The 18,616-nt window shown below is 43.0% G+C and overlaps 1 protein-coding gene across 1 annotated transcript in view; it reads right to left on the minus strand.

Annotated features, from left to right (window-relative positions):
• LOC124266459 (DNA-dependent protein kinase catalytic subunit-like) overlaps window positions 1–17,044 on the minus strand; it is a 34,097-nt gene extending 17,053 nt beyond the window's left edge. Inside the window, 12 exon segments of the mRNA XM_046701252.1 lie at window positions 466–561; window positions 1,145–1,206; window positions 1,592–1,706; window positions 2,028–2,141; window positions 2,143–2,180; window positions 2,349–2,448; window positions 3,612–3,724; window positions 4,734–4,845; window positions 12,147–12,179; window positions 13,073–13,159; window positions 16,407–16,483; window positions 16,900–17,044. Coding sequence (XP_046557208.1) covers window positions 466–561; window positions 1,145–1,206; window positions 1,592–1,706; window positions 2,028–2,141; window positions 2,143–2,180; window positions 2,349–2,448; window positions 3,612–3,724; window positions 4,734–4,845; window positions 12,147–12,179; window positions 13,073–13,159; window positions 16,407–16,483; window positions 16,900–17,044 — 1,092 coding nt within the window.
• Window positions 17,045–18,616: the final 1,572 nt, after the last annotated feature.

Consider the following 18,616-nt stretch of genomic DNA (forward strand, 5'->3'; position numbering starts at 1 on the left):
TACAATGTTTAGCTCTGCACTCATCAGTGATCTTTCAATATGATGGTGGCCCTGTAATAACTCTATGAACAAGTCAGTGCATTGGTAGGTATTCTGATTAACGATCCACCCCATCAAAGTGTGTTAATGTGCTATCAACAAAGTCACTGAGCCTGACCACCTGATCCACCTTATGGCCAGCTTATGTTGCTACAGGCCAGTTCTAACCCAGAAGGTCACTCACATACTGAATCTCCTGAATAGAAAGAATTATTTAAGGCCACAAAGAGGGACACTACAGAGCATTAAAGTCTTCATTGAGCATTTATATTAAACTAGAATCATGTCTTTTTTCAGATCTTGTTAGGACAAGCTGTTTGTTTGTTTTCTTATATAAACTCCAGCTACATTAAAATGCCTTACTGCAACAAAGAAAACAACAAATCAACATAATGAGGCTTCAAAAGCAAGACAAGTGTCACTCACTGCAGCCAACAAGCCGTATCCCCTGATAGCCAGGGACACTTGCTTGGAGCTTGACTTGTTATCATTCATGATGTTACGGAACTGCTGGATGAAAAACTGAAAGTAAACAGGGTTATGTGATAACTCCTTCACAACATAAATTCCTTACACACACATTGAGACAAAGTTAGAATAGCTGTTTTGCTCCAGGTCCCCATTGCACAAAGTGATCTCAGGTCTTAAATCTATGTTAAGTACAGGATTTACAATCACCTAGCATAATATCACTCTGTGGAATGGGATCCTGGATATGCTGGAAGGGAGGCAACCACGATATAACAGAATCTGACAACACTCAAATAGATTGTTCATCATGTTCTGTGACATGAGCTACTGTGACCATGGTTCCATTGAGAATTCCTAAATACATTGTGACAACAAGAAATAGGATGAGAGACAAAGGAAGCTCCATGTGTTTAAGATTTGATGCCTTTTTCAAACAGATGAATTTTCACAAAACAAAGTAAAATAAAAGTAATATAATTAGACTGACTGACTGACTGAGTTTGGTTTCACGGCGCTTTTAGCAATATTCCAGCAACATCAATGCATGGGGACACCAGAAATGGGCTTCACACATTGTACCCGGTATGTGGGATTGAACCCGGTCTTCGGTGTGACGAGGATAATTACAACTTACCTTGAACACAGCTCCCTCTTTCTTCCCTTCCTGGGCACGGACAACTAACATCTCCCAAGAACCTGAACCAGTCAGTACACACAATCAGCTACAAAATCTTACAGTGTGACCCAAAACATGTTATTATAAGTTATGCCAATGACAATGTATTACACATAAAACTCTCAACGGAAAGACTGACTGACTGACGGTGTTTGGTTTTATGCCGCTTTTAGCAATATTCCAGCAACATCATGGCGGAGGACACCAGAAATGGGCTTCACACATTGTACCCATGTGGGGATTCGAACCCGGGTCTTCGGCGTGACGAGACAACGCTTTAACCACTAGGCTACCCCACCGCCCCTGCTACGGAAAGATCTGTAGGTGGTGACAATTATGTCAAAAGAGCTGAATGTTAATGTATACTGTGTTTCTGATGTTCTTGTCATGTTTTACTGGACAGACTGTACAGTATTCAGATAGAGACCTGTTTGAGGAAAGACTCCATGGCCATCATGCCGAGATGTGCCAGTTCTCGATTGTGGTGCCGGTTCCAGCTGAGAAACTTCTCATACATCCCCTGAAATATCAACATGACAGACATTAGATATTCAGCACTCAGTAAGTGGTTGGGTTAGAGTGCGTGAGGGTTTGAGTGAGTGAGAGAGTGGTTGAGTGAGTGAGTCAATTTTTATGCAGCGTTTTGGTAAAATTCATGGACCCCAGAATAATGATAAACCAAGAATCATGATCAGGGCGAATGGAACATGATTTCCTCACACCTAAACGACACAACATTTTGACAAATGTGTCAAATTCGTCTAAACTAATGGAATCAAAACTAAATAGAACCAGGTATATCACTGTCCCTCTGATCACTGACCCATGTTCCTAGCCTTACCTGGTAGTCGTCCATGATGAACTGGTTGAACTGCCCACAGTGTTTACCAAACAGTCGGAGACCACCTCGAGGTACATCATATCTGGAGAAACTGATCCCAGGGTCAATAGCCATCACGGGCATATTTGAAGATTGCATAGCTGTGTTTTGATCCTGCAAAGAGAGTATGATCATTAAAAATGTCAGGATGTGTTTATTTATTGAAAGAAAATCATTGCATGCGTAGTTTTGGGTGGTTGTAACAGTGTAAATGGCTACAGTAGCTGTTTGTAATGATCATATTTAAAATGGAATCTGGGATTCCTTCTAAGTCTTAATACCTTCCCTCTGCTGACTGTGTGAAGTTAACAAGATAGGCTGTCAGTCCTTCCAAACACCCAGCTATAACTGGTAATTCTGGTTTGCGGGTCTTTGACTCCATCTGCAATAAACACAATTAATTACTACTTGTGGAGGCAGTGGTGGTGGTGGTGGTAGTAGTAGTCTCAGTAGTAGTGGTGGTGGTGGTAGTAGAAGTAGTAGTCGTCTCAGAAGTAGGGGCTGCTGTTGTAGAAGTACATGGAGTAGCCACAGCACAATGCTAGCTGTGGTAGTAGAGGAAAGAGTGGGTGAGTGAGTGAGTGAGTGAGTGAGTGAGTTTAGTTTTATGCCACTTTTAGCAATATTCCAGCAATATCACAAAGGAGACACCAGAAATTAGTGCTGTAACGACACATCGAACTATCGATGGATTGCAATTGTTGAGTCTCTGATAACAATTAATCGATGGTAGAAACGAAAAACTATCGATGCATCGAGAATATGTGTGACTATCGATAGTTTAGCAATTGACTTCCGTTGATAAATGCGCAGCGCAAAATACAGGAAGTACTAGATTCGTTCACTTTGATTTAGAGTTATCCGCCCCTGTTAAACAAACATGGAGGCAAACACGGCATGCAACTCGAAGTTTGAAATTGTGAATAACAATACGTTATGTTTTAACTGTTTACTTGATCTGGGTTTCAAGTTTCTTGTCAGTTATTAAAAGATACTGAAACTACTTCAACATTGTTTTTATTTCATATAAACTATACATTCATTTGGGAAATGACTTCAAATGAGTCAATTCGAGGAAAAAAACCTGTTGCAATAGAATTACAATAGTATTGCAATAGTTGGTCGCAATACATTATCACTATCGCAATAGTATGTTGCAATAGACTATCGCTATCACAATAGTTGTTTACCCCTCAATAGACACCCCTACCAGAAATGAGCTTCACATATCATGACCACGCGGAGTGGTTGTGGTGGGTGTAGAAGCATTCACATATAGTCTGACTGACTGACTGAGTTTGGTTTTTATGCCGCTTTTAGCAATATTCTAGCAACATCATGGAGGGGGACACCAGAAATGGGCTTCACACATTGTACCCATGTGGGGATTTGAACCCGGGTCTTCGGCGTGACGAGCTAACGCTTTAACCATTAGGCTACCCCTTCACCCCTCACATATAGTCTAGATTGCCACAACGGACGAGGTACACACCTCAGCTTTTACGGCATCCACATACAGTCTGTCACTATCCACAATTTACATACCTCAGCTTTCAGGGCATTCACATACAGCCCGACCAGCCTCTCCGAGTAGTCTGCCATCAGTTCCGGATACACCTCAGATATTACTCCCAGCAGCTGGTAGACATTTGCCTTCACTGAAAATGTCACGAAAGGATTAGCAGCTAAAACAGTCATTTATTTGTGTACTTGCAGTTTAATGCCACATGAAACAATTTTCCAGCTATATGACGTAGTGGTGGTCCGATTAATTGAAAAAAATCGACGATTGGTCGCAGTGACTAAATGACCAAGCAATCCATCATGTTTTCTCATAATCGAACACAAACAATTCTGGAACACTTTTTGCATTAACAATATTTTTCACACTGTTGGTTTTGTCTGTGACATTTCATGAGCACTACATGCTCGTTCTAAGTCACAATTGAATTTATTTTATAGACGACAAGAAATTTATGTTCCTAACATACTAGTCATCATTTAAAGATGTGCAATGTGTGAAAAAACAACCCAGGAACAGCATGTTTTTTCTTTATTTTTTGTGCATTAACAAAAATAACCAGGAACATTTCATAAATGACGCTAACCAATTATTTTCGATGATTGATCAGTTGTAATGAACCAATCATCAATTATGAGATTTGAACCAATTCCCACCAGTAATATGACGGCAGTCTGTGAATATGACAATCCTGTGACTGACATCACGCATTGATCTACGCATCTGGGGGGACACAGTGACAGGCATCAGCCAAGTCAGCAGGCCTAACTGGCGAATCATGTGAGTCGCCTCTCAAGATAATCTTTGCCTCATGATCTTTGATATCAGCTGTTTGTGCCATATTCCCCATTTGATTATCATTATTCCTCATCATGTAGATTCATACAGTTATACAGCTTCTGCTTTTTGTCTTTTAACTGGAAAACTATTCAAAGCTTAAGTTTTGTGAATTATAGTATACTTCAGGCCCCATGTCACAAAGCCCCTGTAAGGCTAAGATCTCATAACCTTTCTCGTAGCACTCATACCTCCTATGCTGTAACAGAGGAAGTACAAATGCTACGAGAAAAGTTACGAAATATTAGGCTTATGAGAGCTTTGTGAAACAGGGCCCAGGTAGATTAATTCTAAAGCTCTTCCCTTACCTGATGCCTGTAGTTTACTGGCGCTCTTGGTTAGCTCCATGAAGAGCTTCTCAGTGAGCTTGTTGACCTTCAGCTGGTCCCCCATGGCTGACCCTGCACTAACCTCCAGGAGCTGGCAGGAAGGTCAAGGTCAAACTTTGCATTATCAAAAACCAACTTCTTAAACTAAAATTGGAAATTTTAAATATAAATTGTATATTTATATACTTATCCTATCTCACGGTATGCACTTCTCTCTCTTGATTCGACACTGAGTGGAACGATGTAAACTTTTTTCCCTTGGCCTCTCTTGTCCATCCATCCGCCCAAGCACTCCATGCTACCCTCATTATAAGACAGCTTCCTAGTTGTCATGCAAAGCATGCGGCAAGCTACCCACATGACTATCTCCGAATCATCATTCTCATTCTTGGAGCCACTGGAATATTAATCTTAGAGAATCTGCAGAGCGGGGAGGATGGCTGGGAATCCGTCGTGTGAGATAGGATAAGTATATAAATATACAATTTATATTTAAAATTTCCAAATTTTTAAAGTTATCCTATCTCACTGTATGCACTTATCCAACGGTTGGACAGCGGGACGCAGATACCCTGTGTTTTGTCAGTGCGAACAGTAGAACTGTGTAGACTGGAAACAACCGTAGATAGCCATGCACAAGGGAGGCCTGTTATGGCTAGCGCAACTCCTATGCTTGTGACGAGTTCCTCTGAACTCCTTGGCTTACTAAGCACAAAATCTCCCAGGGAGATGGGTGCTCCCGAGCAATGTGGTGTTCGGCCGCATCCTCCGAAGAAGGACGCAGCTCAGCGAGAAAGGATGTCACTTCGCCACGATTTTCAAGGTACCCCCGTAAATTAAAGTCATAGACAATAATCAGGCCAGCCCTGCTTCGAGAAGACCCCCACAGACACCGACCAGGGGCGGGTGAAAGAGAAGCACAACTCACGAAAACTCGCAGTTTTAATGTTAAGTTCCAGTCAACATCAAATTGACCCTCACTCCTAGTCAAAGGATGAGCCTAGCAATTTCGGAGTCGGAACACTGAATGAAATCCACTGGAATTCGGGAGTGACACACTTCACTGACGTAATTGCTTCGAAAAGTAGAGGTCAGGAAACGTGAAATGTCGAACCCTTCCACATCGTGATACAGAATCAGTGCTCCAGATTCGTCCAACCACCTAGGTGGTAGTATCTCCGTGTCTTAGTATAAAACTAAGTGAAGTAGTTCTAACCCATAGGCAATCAAAACTTAAGGCAGACATCAAGTTCAGACTTATATTCAGGAAAGTGCAGGGAAGCAGCAACCGCGTGGGACCGTACCCTATCTGCGTTGTTGGGCCGTAGACAGCTGTTGTGCGAGAACAAGGGGTCCAAACTGGTACAGGCCTTGGACATCCTTGACTGAGAGGTCCTGAAGGTAGTGGTAGGAGAAGATCGAGTCAGATCGCCAGAAGCATCCTTCCATAATGGCGTGGAGAGAGCAGTTACTATGCAGAGACGTAGACGCTAACGCCCGTGTCTCATGTGGATTGGAAGCTGTCGGGGCCGGTAACCCAGTGAAGGTGTAAGCCCATAGGATGGTGGCTCTCATCCAGAAGGATAATGTGGTGCGAGACACTTCCGCCCTGGATGTTGAGGACAACAGAATGAAGAGGGGCTTGTGGAGATGGCGGCGATCTTTAGAAGCAGCAAGAAAAATCTTCAAAGCCATAACAGGGCAAAGCTGCAGGTCTTCATTGTCATGTGGCCCAAGGATCGTAGACAACGGTGGGATGGTAAATGTACGATCAGGTTGTCCCGGCAACTGATTCTTCGCTACGAAATCCCAACGGAGACCGAGGAAGACTCCTTCCGTTCAAACTGGACTCTGTTAACGTCCAAAGCGTGGAGTTCAGAAATTCGAGCAGCTGTAGCCAAGGCCACAAGTAAGAAGGTCTTGAAGGAAATCTGAGCTAGGGGTTCATAGTCTGCCGAGGCCAAATGACGCAGCACCACAGATAAATCCCATGCAGGAGGTCTAAACTTCTTAGACTGATCGGCCAACTTGAAGGACGAGAGCAAATACTGAAGCTCAGGAACCGTCGAGACCTTAGAACCTGTGGTGGTAGCCAGGACTGAGTTGATCGCAGCAACGTAAGTGGCCAAAGTGGAACCCTTGAGCTTCCTAGACGACCACAAATGCTGAAGAAACTCAGCGACGATTTGAGGTGAAGTAGAAATGGGAAATGTAATTCCTATGGACGTGCAATATCCCTCAAAACACTTCCGCTTCTCATCATAAAGTGAGCGGGTGGAAGTCCGATGAGCAGAAGTGATGGCCATAGCCACTCTCTGAGAATACCTCTTGGGGATTAAGGACTTCTGCAGATGCGCCAAACGTGCAGAGACAGGGTGTGAAGGGATAAGTGGCGTTGATCAGAGTGAGGGGGTAACAGTAGGTCGTCCCGAACGGGAAGAGGAACTGGGTTTAGGACTGCGAGCTGTGCGAGGTCGACAAACCAACTCCTGACTGGCCAGTAAGCATGACCAAAAGCAGTAGAATCTGTCTGGTCACCCTGAGTTTCTGGATGACTCTGGGTAGAAGAGACGGAGGGGGGAAGGCGTAAGCGTTGAGCCCCTCCAACGAAATCGCCAGAGCATCGAGATCCCATGCTAGTTGGTCTGGTATCGGCGAGACAAACTTCGGGAGCTGATGGTTGAACCGTGTGGCGAATAGGTCGACTTAGGGCCTTGATAACGGAAAGACCAGTTCCCGAAAGATCTGTGGTTTCCACTGCCACTCCGTGGGAGACGGCCGATCGGGGCCGGACAGCGCATCTGCGATGACATTCCTGACTCCGGGAATGTGTCTGGCTCTAGCATCGATGGCGAGGGAGTCAATTAGATGGAAGAAACGAAACTCCAGCCGAAGAAGGTTTGCCGAACCTGTCGACCCGAGATGGTCAATGTACCAGACGACCGTGGAGTTGTCTGTCTGAATCAGCAGGGAGGACTCCCGAAGTTCCGCCGCCCAATGTCGAATGCCAAGAAGAACCGCCAAGAACTCGAGTCCGTTGATGTCCCCGTCCCATTCTGCGGACGCACCACAGCCTGGTCGTCTGATGATGAAGAAAGTGACCCCCAAACCTTTGAGCGGCGCGTCGACGAACAATGGTGCGTTGGAATGAACGGCATCAAACAGACTCCAGCGCAAACATTCTGTTCTACAAGCCACCATTTAAGAAAAGAATGTAAAGGTTCGGGAAGATGAATCAACTCCTTGAGATTCTCTGAGACGAGATACGGACGCAGGAAACGCTGCAACGGACGCAGTTGCAATTGTCCCCGCCGTGTCAATGCCTGTGCCGATGTCAAGAGGCCCAAAAGTTCTTGCCCCTGGCGTAAAGTCCTGGGCTGGGAGAGCGCCAACGGAACTAGCCGTTGAATTTTCAGCCAACTGTCTTGGGGAACGAAAATCAGGCCCTGGTGCATGTCGAAAGTTGCCCCGATGAATTGAAGGGTCTGGGTCGGTGTTAGTTTCGACTTCGAAGCGCTTAACAGCTAACCCAGTGGCAGGAGAAGCTTCATACTGAACTCCAGCTGACGTAGAAGAAGACTGGGTCTCTCTGTGCCTGAATGCAGTCGTCTATGTAACTTTCGAACACGACCCCATGGAGATGAAGAAACCTGGTGATCGGCTTGGTGATCCTGGTAAATAGCCACGGGGCCATGGAAATTCCAAAAGGCAGGACGGTCCATTGAAAATGGATCCCTTGGAACATGAATCGGAGGAATTTCAGCAAATCCGGATGCTTAGGCACATGAAGATATGCAACATCTTGAAGGTCTAGGCTGACAAGAAAATCGCCTTTCTTCAGGATTGTGCGAAGAAGGACGATCGATACCATCCGGAAGTGAGGTGGGCGCTGAAGATAGGGGGCACTGAAAAGATTCACGTTGAAAATGAGTCTTATTTTTGTGGAATTTTTCTTGAAGAAACTGGACCTGGTCCGCCGGGTAGCTGCGATGTACCGGATGCACTGTCAGCGGCAGGCGTCCGATGACTGGAAGTTGATAGCCTTTGGCGAGGAGGTTGGTCACGAAAGGATCGTCTAGTATGGTCCAGTTGGGAGAGTCGTAAATGGGGACGGCTGGAGGCGGGAGTTCCCAGTCATGCCCTTGTTTCGACAAGTCACTGCTTGGGGGCCCCACTCGTGAAGAAGTGCCACGGGAGGACTGCTACCTCTACCTCGGGACGAATGGCCACGAAAACCCTGACACAGTTCTGGATGAGATGGCACAAACCGTGGAGGCTTTCTCTGTATCATGGAAACTTGCAGATGGGATTTCTGGAGTTGCAATAAAAAATAATTCCACCGAAACTTGAAATTGAGTGTCCCGATCCACCTTCGCTGAAACTTCCCCAATCATGCCATTAAACAAGGACTCTGCAGACCACTGTTGACAGAAGAGTTCATCCTTGAACCTGTCATCACATGAAGACAAATTGAGCGTGCTGTGACGTCGAACTGCCAGGAGATAACCAAGGAAATGAGACAGCTGGTCAAGTACGATCTAATAATTGGTCCAGTATAAGGGACATACAGCCTCTGATGTAAGCATCCTGATCGGTGAAAGAGTGCTCCACCGATGCCGCAACCGCGCCCACCACCGAGATGATGCAATTGATTGAGGGTAAGAAGCGACAAATAGCTGTGTCCATGTGAGACAGTTCTCTGTCCTCAAATAGAAAGGCTGAACAAGTCCTCTTCCCACAAAGTGTTTGGACATCTTCATCCACCGAAGGGGCAGTAGACAACGACTGGAACCAATGGGAATGAGCCGCCGGTAGGGAGAATCTAGGCGAAGACAGGCCATCCTTAATCCTTTTAAGGCTTTTAAAGGCATGATCCAAGGATGTAGTTATATGAGCAATACAAGGCCGTGGTGGGAAGGTAATAGATGCCAAGTCTCGTCTCATGGAGAAGGAATGTATAAGTCCTCTGGGCTCTGTGACATAGGGAGGTGGAGTTTCTCCACTATCCAAGCTAAGATTTGAGGTTCGTCGACAAAGTCCAAACTTCCCTCTGGGGAATCTACAACCAAATGTGCCGGGGATGTAGGATCCTGTGGAACACCAGGACTAGGCACCGCAACAGTTGGTCTTAGGGGAGGAGCACTCCCTGTTGAATGAACAGCCTGTTGTTGATTCCAAGCAGTAGTAAGAGCACTCAACATCGCAGCCAGATCTGGGGGAGGAGTAGTATCCTGCGCAGGAGTCCTGGAATCTGGTACAATCCAAGTACAGAGACGCGAGGAGGCAGGACTCCCGTCAGAAATCGTAGCACGCTCAGATCGAAGATCGGAGCCCTGTTGAGTACATCGTCTATTCGTAGAACCATATCTATGTCTGGAGGGGGACGAACCGGGAGAAGATGCACAAATAGAGACCCGCTGAGGAGAACGGGAGTAAGGAGGGGAGATATCGCAACGAGAACGACGATCCCTGGATCTTGAACGATAGGCAGCAGTCGACCGTGTAGGAGATCTAGGTTGACGGGTCGAGTGCGCAGAACCGGAAGTCCCATGATGACAAGATGACAAAATCCGAGGGGGTGACTTGGAATGAAAAACTGATCTCAACGAAACAGAGGGAGGCGTGTGCTTTGTTGAATGTGAACGAGTCGAAGAGTGGTATCTCGGCGGTGAAGTAGACCTACCAGGTCTATCCGGTGAACAAATCCGAATAAAATAGGAGACCTATCCAGACGACTCGGTGACAGCCGCATCCGTGCTGAGGAGGCGTGACTGTAGGATCCAACAGAGTTCGGAGAAGTACTCAGATGATCCGTAGAAAGGCATTCCAATGAATACTGCTTGGAAGCAGGCCGTTTCGGCGAAAGTTGATTCACTCCATGCCGTTTTGATGAAATCTTCTGTTTCGATGAACGTTATTTCGACGAAGTTCGATTAGGTGAAATCTGTTTAGTAGACGATCAAACCGGAGAATGCTGAAGAGTAGACTGCTGTTTCAATGAAGACAGGTTCGGTGAGAGCTGTTTCGTAGAGAGCCGGTCTAAGTTTGGGGAAGGTGGACAGTCCGGCTAAAGTAGAGGTGGAGGGGAGCGGACAGGCGAAGCATGATCCGGCAAACTGTGATTCGAACTGGCAGGCTTCGGGAAAGCAGAAGAAAGAGGTAGCTGGCGCAAGAAACAGCATTTCTTTTCGCCGAATGGGAAGGAGACGGCGATGTAACAGCTGACAGGCATTGAGGTGAGGTAGACTGGTTCCTCTCACTACTGGACAAACGACGAGAGCGAGAACGGCTTCTGCGCAGTCAGGCGTAGAGATCAGCTGATTCTTGTCAGAAGCAGATAAGCAAGGTTGCCGAGATAACTGGTCTGGAGAACGAGAGACAGAGAGCGTAGTTCGAGGGTCCTGCTGTGTAGAGGTATCCTGAGGGGTGGTAGTAGTCTCGACAACCACTACCCCGGGACGTGGTCGAAGACGAAGGACTCGGGCTGGAATGTTGAGAGCCCAACAAATTCCGAAGGTCTTCCGATAACTAAGAGTCTGCCGATGCTCTCATGAAATCCTCTTCATTCCAGGGAGGGGACTGTGACCGCCGAGCAGACAAAGTAGGACGCTTAAACTTTCCTTTCTTGGTGGGACTGGGTCCGTCAAGTGAAGCGGCATAACGAGCTCTGTCAGCAACACGATGAGCTCAAGCCCGAGTGTAGTCACCAAACGCCTCGAAGGTAAGATCCTTACATTTATCGCAACGAGAGTCCCAGTTACACTGTCGCACACAATACGCATTTGGATCACTCGCGGAGAACACTTTATTACACCGGGAGCATTTCTTCTTCTTTTTTGGCTGGTCAATTTCCCGATGTTGTAGACTAACTTGAAAACATTTAGCAAATCAAAACACGTTCACACTCAAGTGCGACAAGAAAGAGAATGATGATTCGGAGATAGTCACATGGGTAGGTAGTGGTGCATGCCGCATGCTTTCATGACAACTAGGAAGCTGTCTTATAATGAGGGTAGCATGGAGTGCTTGGGCGGATGGACAAGAGAGGCCAAGGGAAAAGAGTTTACATCGTTCCACTCAGTGTCGAATCAAGAGAGAGAAGCACATACCGTGAGATAGGATAAGATTACAAATATGTCTTTAAAGAGATAAATAACAGTAGCATGCAACATTAACATGTTTGAAATCTAATATTACATCCAGCATTGGAAATATTCTCCAGCACATGACTTGTCACAACCCTCAGGTACATGAATGTAAAAGGTGCCTTCTTGAGGGCAAGATCAACAGCACTGAAACCAAATATACTTTTTGACTGAAATACATCTCCTAATAATTTAAGTATTTTGAATATGATTAGTCCCATAATTAGGTATGGAAGGCTTTGCTTACCTTGATAAGAACAGGTATTGCTGCATTCTTTAACTTTTATAAACCTGTCTCTCGCGATAAACAGCTTAGAAACTGATTTCCTGCAGAGAACCATATTACAAATCATAACGATATCAGAATGTGTAAAATCTACTGTGTTATAAATGTCAAGGTGTATTTGATACTTAATTGTTCAGTTACTAAAGTAAATAACAACATCAAAACAACACATCTTTCAACAGGTCAGATCCAGAAAGTAAGGACTGATTGGGATCATCTGTGTTCTTCACCTACAGTATTCATATCAACTGTAACTTTAATCTTTATTTCAAATTTGATTATTAATGATAATCATCAGTAAATTCATATTATTCACAAATGTGTCAATAATAATCGAAGTGATATATCTATGTATTCTTTAAATACATCTCAACATAATAAAACTAAAATTTTCATATATACTACCCATCAAAAGTTTAGACTCACTAGTGTAAATGTAGCCACTTACTTGTCCACTGTTCTAAACTAGCTTTTTGCAAAATATTCCATACTGTTTAAAGGTACTGTTTAGTTATGAACTGGTGTATTGTAAAACATATTCGTAACATTGAAAAGATTATTGTCATGAGTTCAGTAAATGATTAAAATCTGTGAAAATTGGCGAATTCTTAACAAAACTTTACACCAAAACGAATCTATTCACATGCACGACATTTGCTCATGCCTTTCGCAATTTGAAGCATCATCCTTGTGCAATTCATCTGCATAAGGTTTTCAGTTGGTTCCCCCAAGTTGGTGGAGAAATTCATCTTCGATGTAACCACATACATATACATAACATATAGTGAGTGCTTTCAGTGAGTCTAAACTTTTGATGGGTAGTATATCAGCATTTGCAAGATTGCATTGATCACAGAACCTCTTTGACGCCAGGGTGATTTACTAACCTTGATATCCACAGCATAATAAAGGATCTTCTTCCCTACTTTCTCTGTAAAGCCTGCCAGCAAGTCTAGTAGCTGTGCCTTGCATCCCTGAACTGAACACAAAGGTAGAACTTAATGACAAACAAGTGTAGAAGTGAGCACAGCTCACATACCCCCGCTTCCCACTTTGGGACATGGAAATGACTGATATTGATATATATATTGTGACAAGGATCAGCAGCTCACAAGACTTTCTCCTTGACTCTACTAAACTTTATATAAGTTAGATAATAGTTTTGCCATGTACTGATTACAGTAATAATTTATGGAAACATTATTTTTTTGTGTTTTCCGCGGAAACCTTTGACATACAACTGAACTTGTCTGTCTCATGTTGCACATACAATGAAGTGGACGTAGATGAAGAATGTTACTGACTCATGTTGCACACAATGAAGTGGACGTGAGATGAAGAATGTCACTGACTCATGTTGCACACAATGAAGTGGACGTAGATGAAGAATGTCACTGACTCATGTTGCACACAATGAAGTGGACGTAGATGAAGAATGTTACTGACTCATGTTGCACACAATGAAGTGGACGATGAAGAAGGTCACTGACTCATGTTGCACACAATGAAGTGGACGTGAGATGAAGAATGTTACTGACTCATGTTGCACACAATGAAGCGGACGGTAGATGAAGAAGGTCACTGACTCATGTTGCACACAATGAAGTGGGTGATGATGAAAATGTTACTGACTCATGTTGCACACAATGAAGTGGACGATGAAGAATGTTACTGACTCATGTTGCACACAATGAAGTGGGTGTCGATGAAGAATGTTACTGACATGTTGCACACCAAATGAAGTGGACGATGAAGAATGTTACTGACCCATGTTGCACACAATGAAGTGGACGTAGATGAAGAATGTCACTGACTCATGCTGTACACAATGAAGTGGGATCGATGAAGAATGTCACTGACTCATGTTGCACACAATGAAGTGGACGTAGATGAAGAATGTTACTGACTCATGTTGCACACAATGAAGTGGACGTAGATGAAGAATGTTACTGACTCATGTTGCACACAATGAAGTGGACGTAGATGAAGAATGTTACTGACTCATGTTGCACACAATGAAGTGGACGTAGATGAAGAATGTTACTGACTCATGTTGCACACAATGAAGTGGATGTTGGTGACTTTAATGTTACTGACTCATGTGCACACAATAAAGTGGACACAGATGAAGAAGGTCACTGACTCATGTTGCAACACAATGAAGTGGACATAGATGAAGAATGTTACTGACTCATGTGCACACAATTAAGTGGACACAGATGAAGAAGGTCACTGACTCATGCTGCAACACAATGAAGTGGACACAGATGAAGAATGTTACTGACCTCATGTGCACACAATAAAGTGGACACAGATGAAGAAGGTCACTGACTCATGTTGCACACAAATGAAGTGGACATAGATGAAGAATGTTACTGACTCCGCACACAATAAAGTGGACGCTTTTGGTGAAGAATGTTACTCACCTCATGTTGCACACATTTAAAATTTAAAATAGCAAAAGGCACATCAATGGGTAATGATTAACATGTGTGTGAAGTTTGGTGAACCTAGCATGTAAACTTTAAGAGATATGCTCTAACAAAACCATCAAATACATTTATACTAAGTTAAGTGGTTTCCATGGAAACAGCTTAAAAAAATTCTGAAAAACTTTAAAATAAAGCAAAGGCACATCAATGGGTAATGATTTACATGTGTGTGAAGTTTGGTGAACCTAGCATGTAAACTTTAAGAGATATGTCTGACAAAACCATCAAATACATTTGGCACTAAGTCGCGGTTTCCATGAAAACAGCAAAACACAAAATTCGAAAAACTTTAAAATAGCAAAAGGCACATCAATGGGTTATGATTAAACATGTGTGAAGTTTGGTGAACCTAGCATGTAAACTTTAAGAGATATGTCTCGACAAACCTTAAAAACACATTTGGCACTAAGTCGGTGTTTCCATGAAAACAGCAAAACACAAAAGTCGGAAAAAAATTAAAATAGCAAAAGGCACATCAATGGGTAATGATTAACATGTGTGTGAAGTTTTGGTGAACCTAGCATGTAAACTTTAAGAGATATAATTCGACAAAAGCCATCAAATACATTTGGCACTAAGTCGAGTGTTTCCATGGAAACAGCAAAAACAAACTTTATGAAAAAACTTTTAAAATAGCAAAGGCACATCAATGGGTTATGATTAACATGTGTGTGAAGTTTGGTGAACCTAGCATGTAAACTTTAAGAGATATGTCTCGGACAAAACCATCAAAACACATTTGGCACTAAGTCGCGGTTTCCATGAAAACAGCAAAACACAAAAGTCGAAAAAAAATTAAAATAGCAAAAGGCACATCAATGGGTAATGATTAACATGTGTGTGAAGTTTGGTGAACCTAGCATGTAAACTTTAAGAGATATGCTTCGGACAAAGTATCGGGACGGAAGGACGCACGGACGGACGGACAGAATGAACGCTATATACCCCCGTTACTTCGTAGCGGGGGTATAATAACAAATATGCAGAGTGAACTCAGGTTAGGTGAGGATAGGTGAGGGTTAGGTGGGGGGGAGATGAGGTGAGTTGTGGTAGGGGGGAGGTGAGATGAAATGGGGTTTAATGTCAAATTCAAGATAAAGTCACTTATATAGTGGCATGATGTAAGTGTGTGTGTGTGTAGGTGCATGCTCGCATTAGCCCAGGCTACTGATGGTTTCATAATGCTATCTGAGAGATACCACGATGCAGCTGGATAACCCGCTAAGACACAGTAAACTGACTGTTGTTGACCAGGCCTTGTTTTACCCTGTAATTCCAAGAGCCAGACAGGGTAACAACAAATATCATCTTTCTAACACCTTCAAGTATGATGTCATTTTTTAAACACCATTGCTAAGTCAAAAACAAACTTCATGTTAAAAGATAAACCAAAATTTTAAGGAGGAGAGGTTAAACAGACATGCCTTATCCAAAAGTCGAATAAACCAAAGAATGCATCTTATGTTTTTGCACATTCAAAAGGGCAAAGATGCAAACTTAGAATCTGAACAGAGTTCAATTAGCAATTTCATTATTTACCAGTGTTGAAATCATCCATTCAAAGCTTTCTGGTTTTCAAGATGTCAAAATGTAAATATTCAGATCAGCAAAACAGAAATTACAAACGAGGTTATTTACATAGGTCTATGTTGTGTTCTGATTCAACCAATGAGTGCCTCATACAGGTGTGTTATAAGAATTGTTCAAAGTAGTCAAATATACAGCCTACCTCTTCAGCAGTGATGACTTTCTGCAAAAACTTGACCACTCCAATTTCCTTGTCAAACAGCACAGAGCAGCAATAGTCTGAGGAGTGAAGATAAATGTATTAATAAACTTAAAGTTAAACTGTGAACTGACATTTTGAAAAGAATTTTTTTAACAGTTTATGATTTCACGACTCCGAAAATGGCACATCATCTGGACACAACCTGAAGTGCACCCCAACGAGACGAAAAAAGCACCTGATATTCCTGTGACTAGATTGATTCAAGGCTGTAAATGAACAATCAAAGCGACACACAATCATTTTAAGAAATAGAGATATTGCACATGAATGAAACGGCAAATCCCCAGTTGATGGTTACAGATGTTATTACCAAAATGACAACACAATCACGATTAAAGAGAACCTGTTGACGATCGAAAACAGGACAGTCTACACCGGCGACACTGAGAACCGTTCAAACATTGCTTGCATTTCCAACTGACACACATCTTACCGACATCCTTTTCAGATAATTCGTTTAAGCATATCTGTACGATGTCGCCAACAACAGTGTCAATTTGTTCTTTGGCACGGCCACCCGCGTCTTGATGAAGATTGTGAAGCGATCGCAAACTGTCTTCCAACAAATTCGCCGCCATTTTCCTAGTAACATGTCATGTGACCATTCAAAGGGACATAAGCAAAGTTGCGTTTTTCAATCGAAAAACAAATATAGCTTGGAGAAATATCCAACATAATATCTGTGTGTGATTTTTGTGTGTTTAATCGATTTTCAAACTGTAGTATACCAGTTTCAAATAACAGCTAGTTCTTTAATACACGATAAACACAAGATCAGAGCAGAGACTATATAATAGATTATTATATGGTCTCTGATCAGAGGGATGTCGGGTAGTAACAGAGGTTTCCTGGACTACAGAACAACAATACATTGAGTTACAATTAAAACATTTGTTGGTTTCAGCTGAATGTAACTGGTAGAAATGTGGACACGAGACCAGAGTGTATGAAAGAAAACTAATCTCTCAGCTGCGTGCCATCGGGCAAACTCCAGATGCGAAATCGGCATACCCTGAAGCGCTCGTACAATCTACAGTAGCGTCACATTTTTTAACTTGGCGTTAAAATGTATGACAAGTGTCAAGGGTCAATTTTTCTATTTTAAAAACCGATTATATATGTTCAGATAGCAGCCAACCGACGTATAGCAAACCAACGCCCAGCACTTTGCAGTCAATACGCTTGGAGGTAGTGTCGCGGTTTGGGGTGGAAAAAAGGACCCAAAATATGTTAGCAATAATGTTTACAATGCAGGACTGAGTGTTATGGGTATACAGGCACTTCTACACGAATAAACAGGCTGTGGGAAGAAAGCCCGTGGTCATGTGGTTGCAAGACGTATCCACTTAGATGCTGATATCCTATACAGATCCAATATCCGGATTGTAGACCCCTGAAACTAACGCAAATACAGATTAAAATGTACGAATGACCGGATTTGCGAATGTGTCCAGATACGAATGAACTTCCCATATTAAGCTTCACCTTTGAAACATACGACCATCGGTACCATTGTCATGCCCCCTATGGATTTTCAGAAATTTCCATGTATGAATTTCGATGTTGATAGCTTTTTGGTTGTACTTGGGTAAATTAAAGCTAAAAAAGCGACACTATACGATTGAGAGTACATTTGCCGATTATTTCCTAAATATTGTATAGGTTTGAAGTATTTCCTAGGGCGAAAAATCAACTGTAATTTGGGTCAGTTTCAGATGTTGGTATGTATTACAAAGCTATGTATAAATCAGCAGTTTAAAGGCATGCATCTGAATAGCTGTTATGCACAACCATATATTGTCTGTACTAAAGCATATACTTGTGAAGACCTGGGTTAGAATTGGTCTTCAGCAACCCATGCATGTCGTCAGATACGACGAACGGGATCGGGTGGTCAGGCCCGCTGGCTTGGTTGACACATGTCATCGGTTCCCAAATGCTTACCTGATGTATTCATGGCATTATGTATCACTGATGTACGAAGCTCATGATGTCAATTACTGCACTATGTTTACACATCTTTGTGCTTTAACACATTCCATTCGCCACTTCAGCGGTAGTCACATATATATCGATTTATACAACTATAAATAGCTATTATTTTCAAAGCAATGTGCATGCAAAACAAAAGGACGTAGTGTGTGCCATGC

This window comes from Haliotis rubra, unplaced genomic scaffold (assembly GCF_003918875.1).
Source record: "Haliotis rubra isolate DU_JTF1 unplaced genomic scaffold, ASM391887v1 Scf1259, whole genome shotgun sequence".
In the NCBI taxonomy this organism is placed as follows: domain Eukaryota; kingdom Metazoa; phylum Mollusca; class Gastropoda; order Lepetellida; family Haliotidae; genus Haliotis; species Haliotis rubra.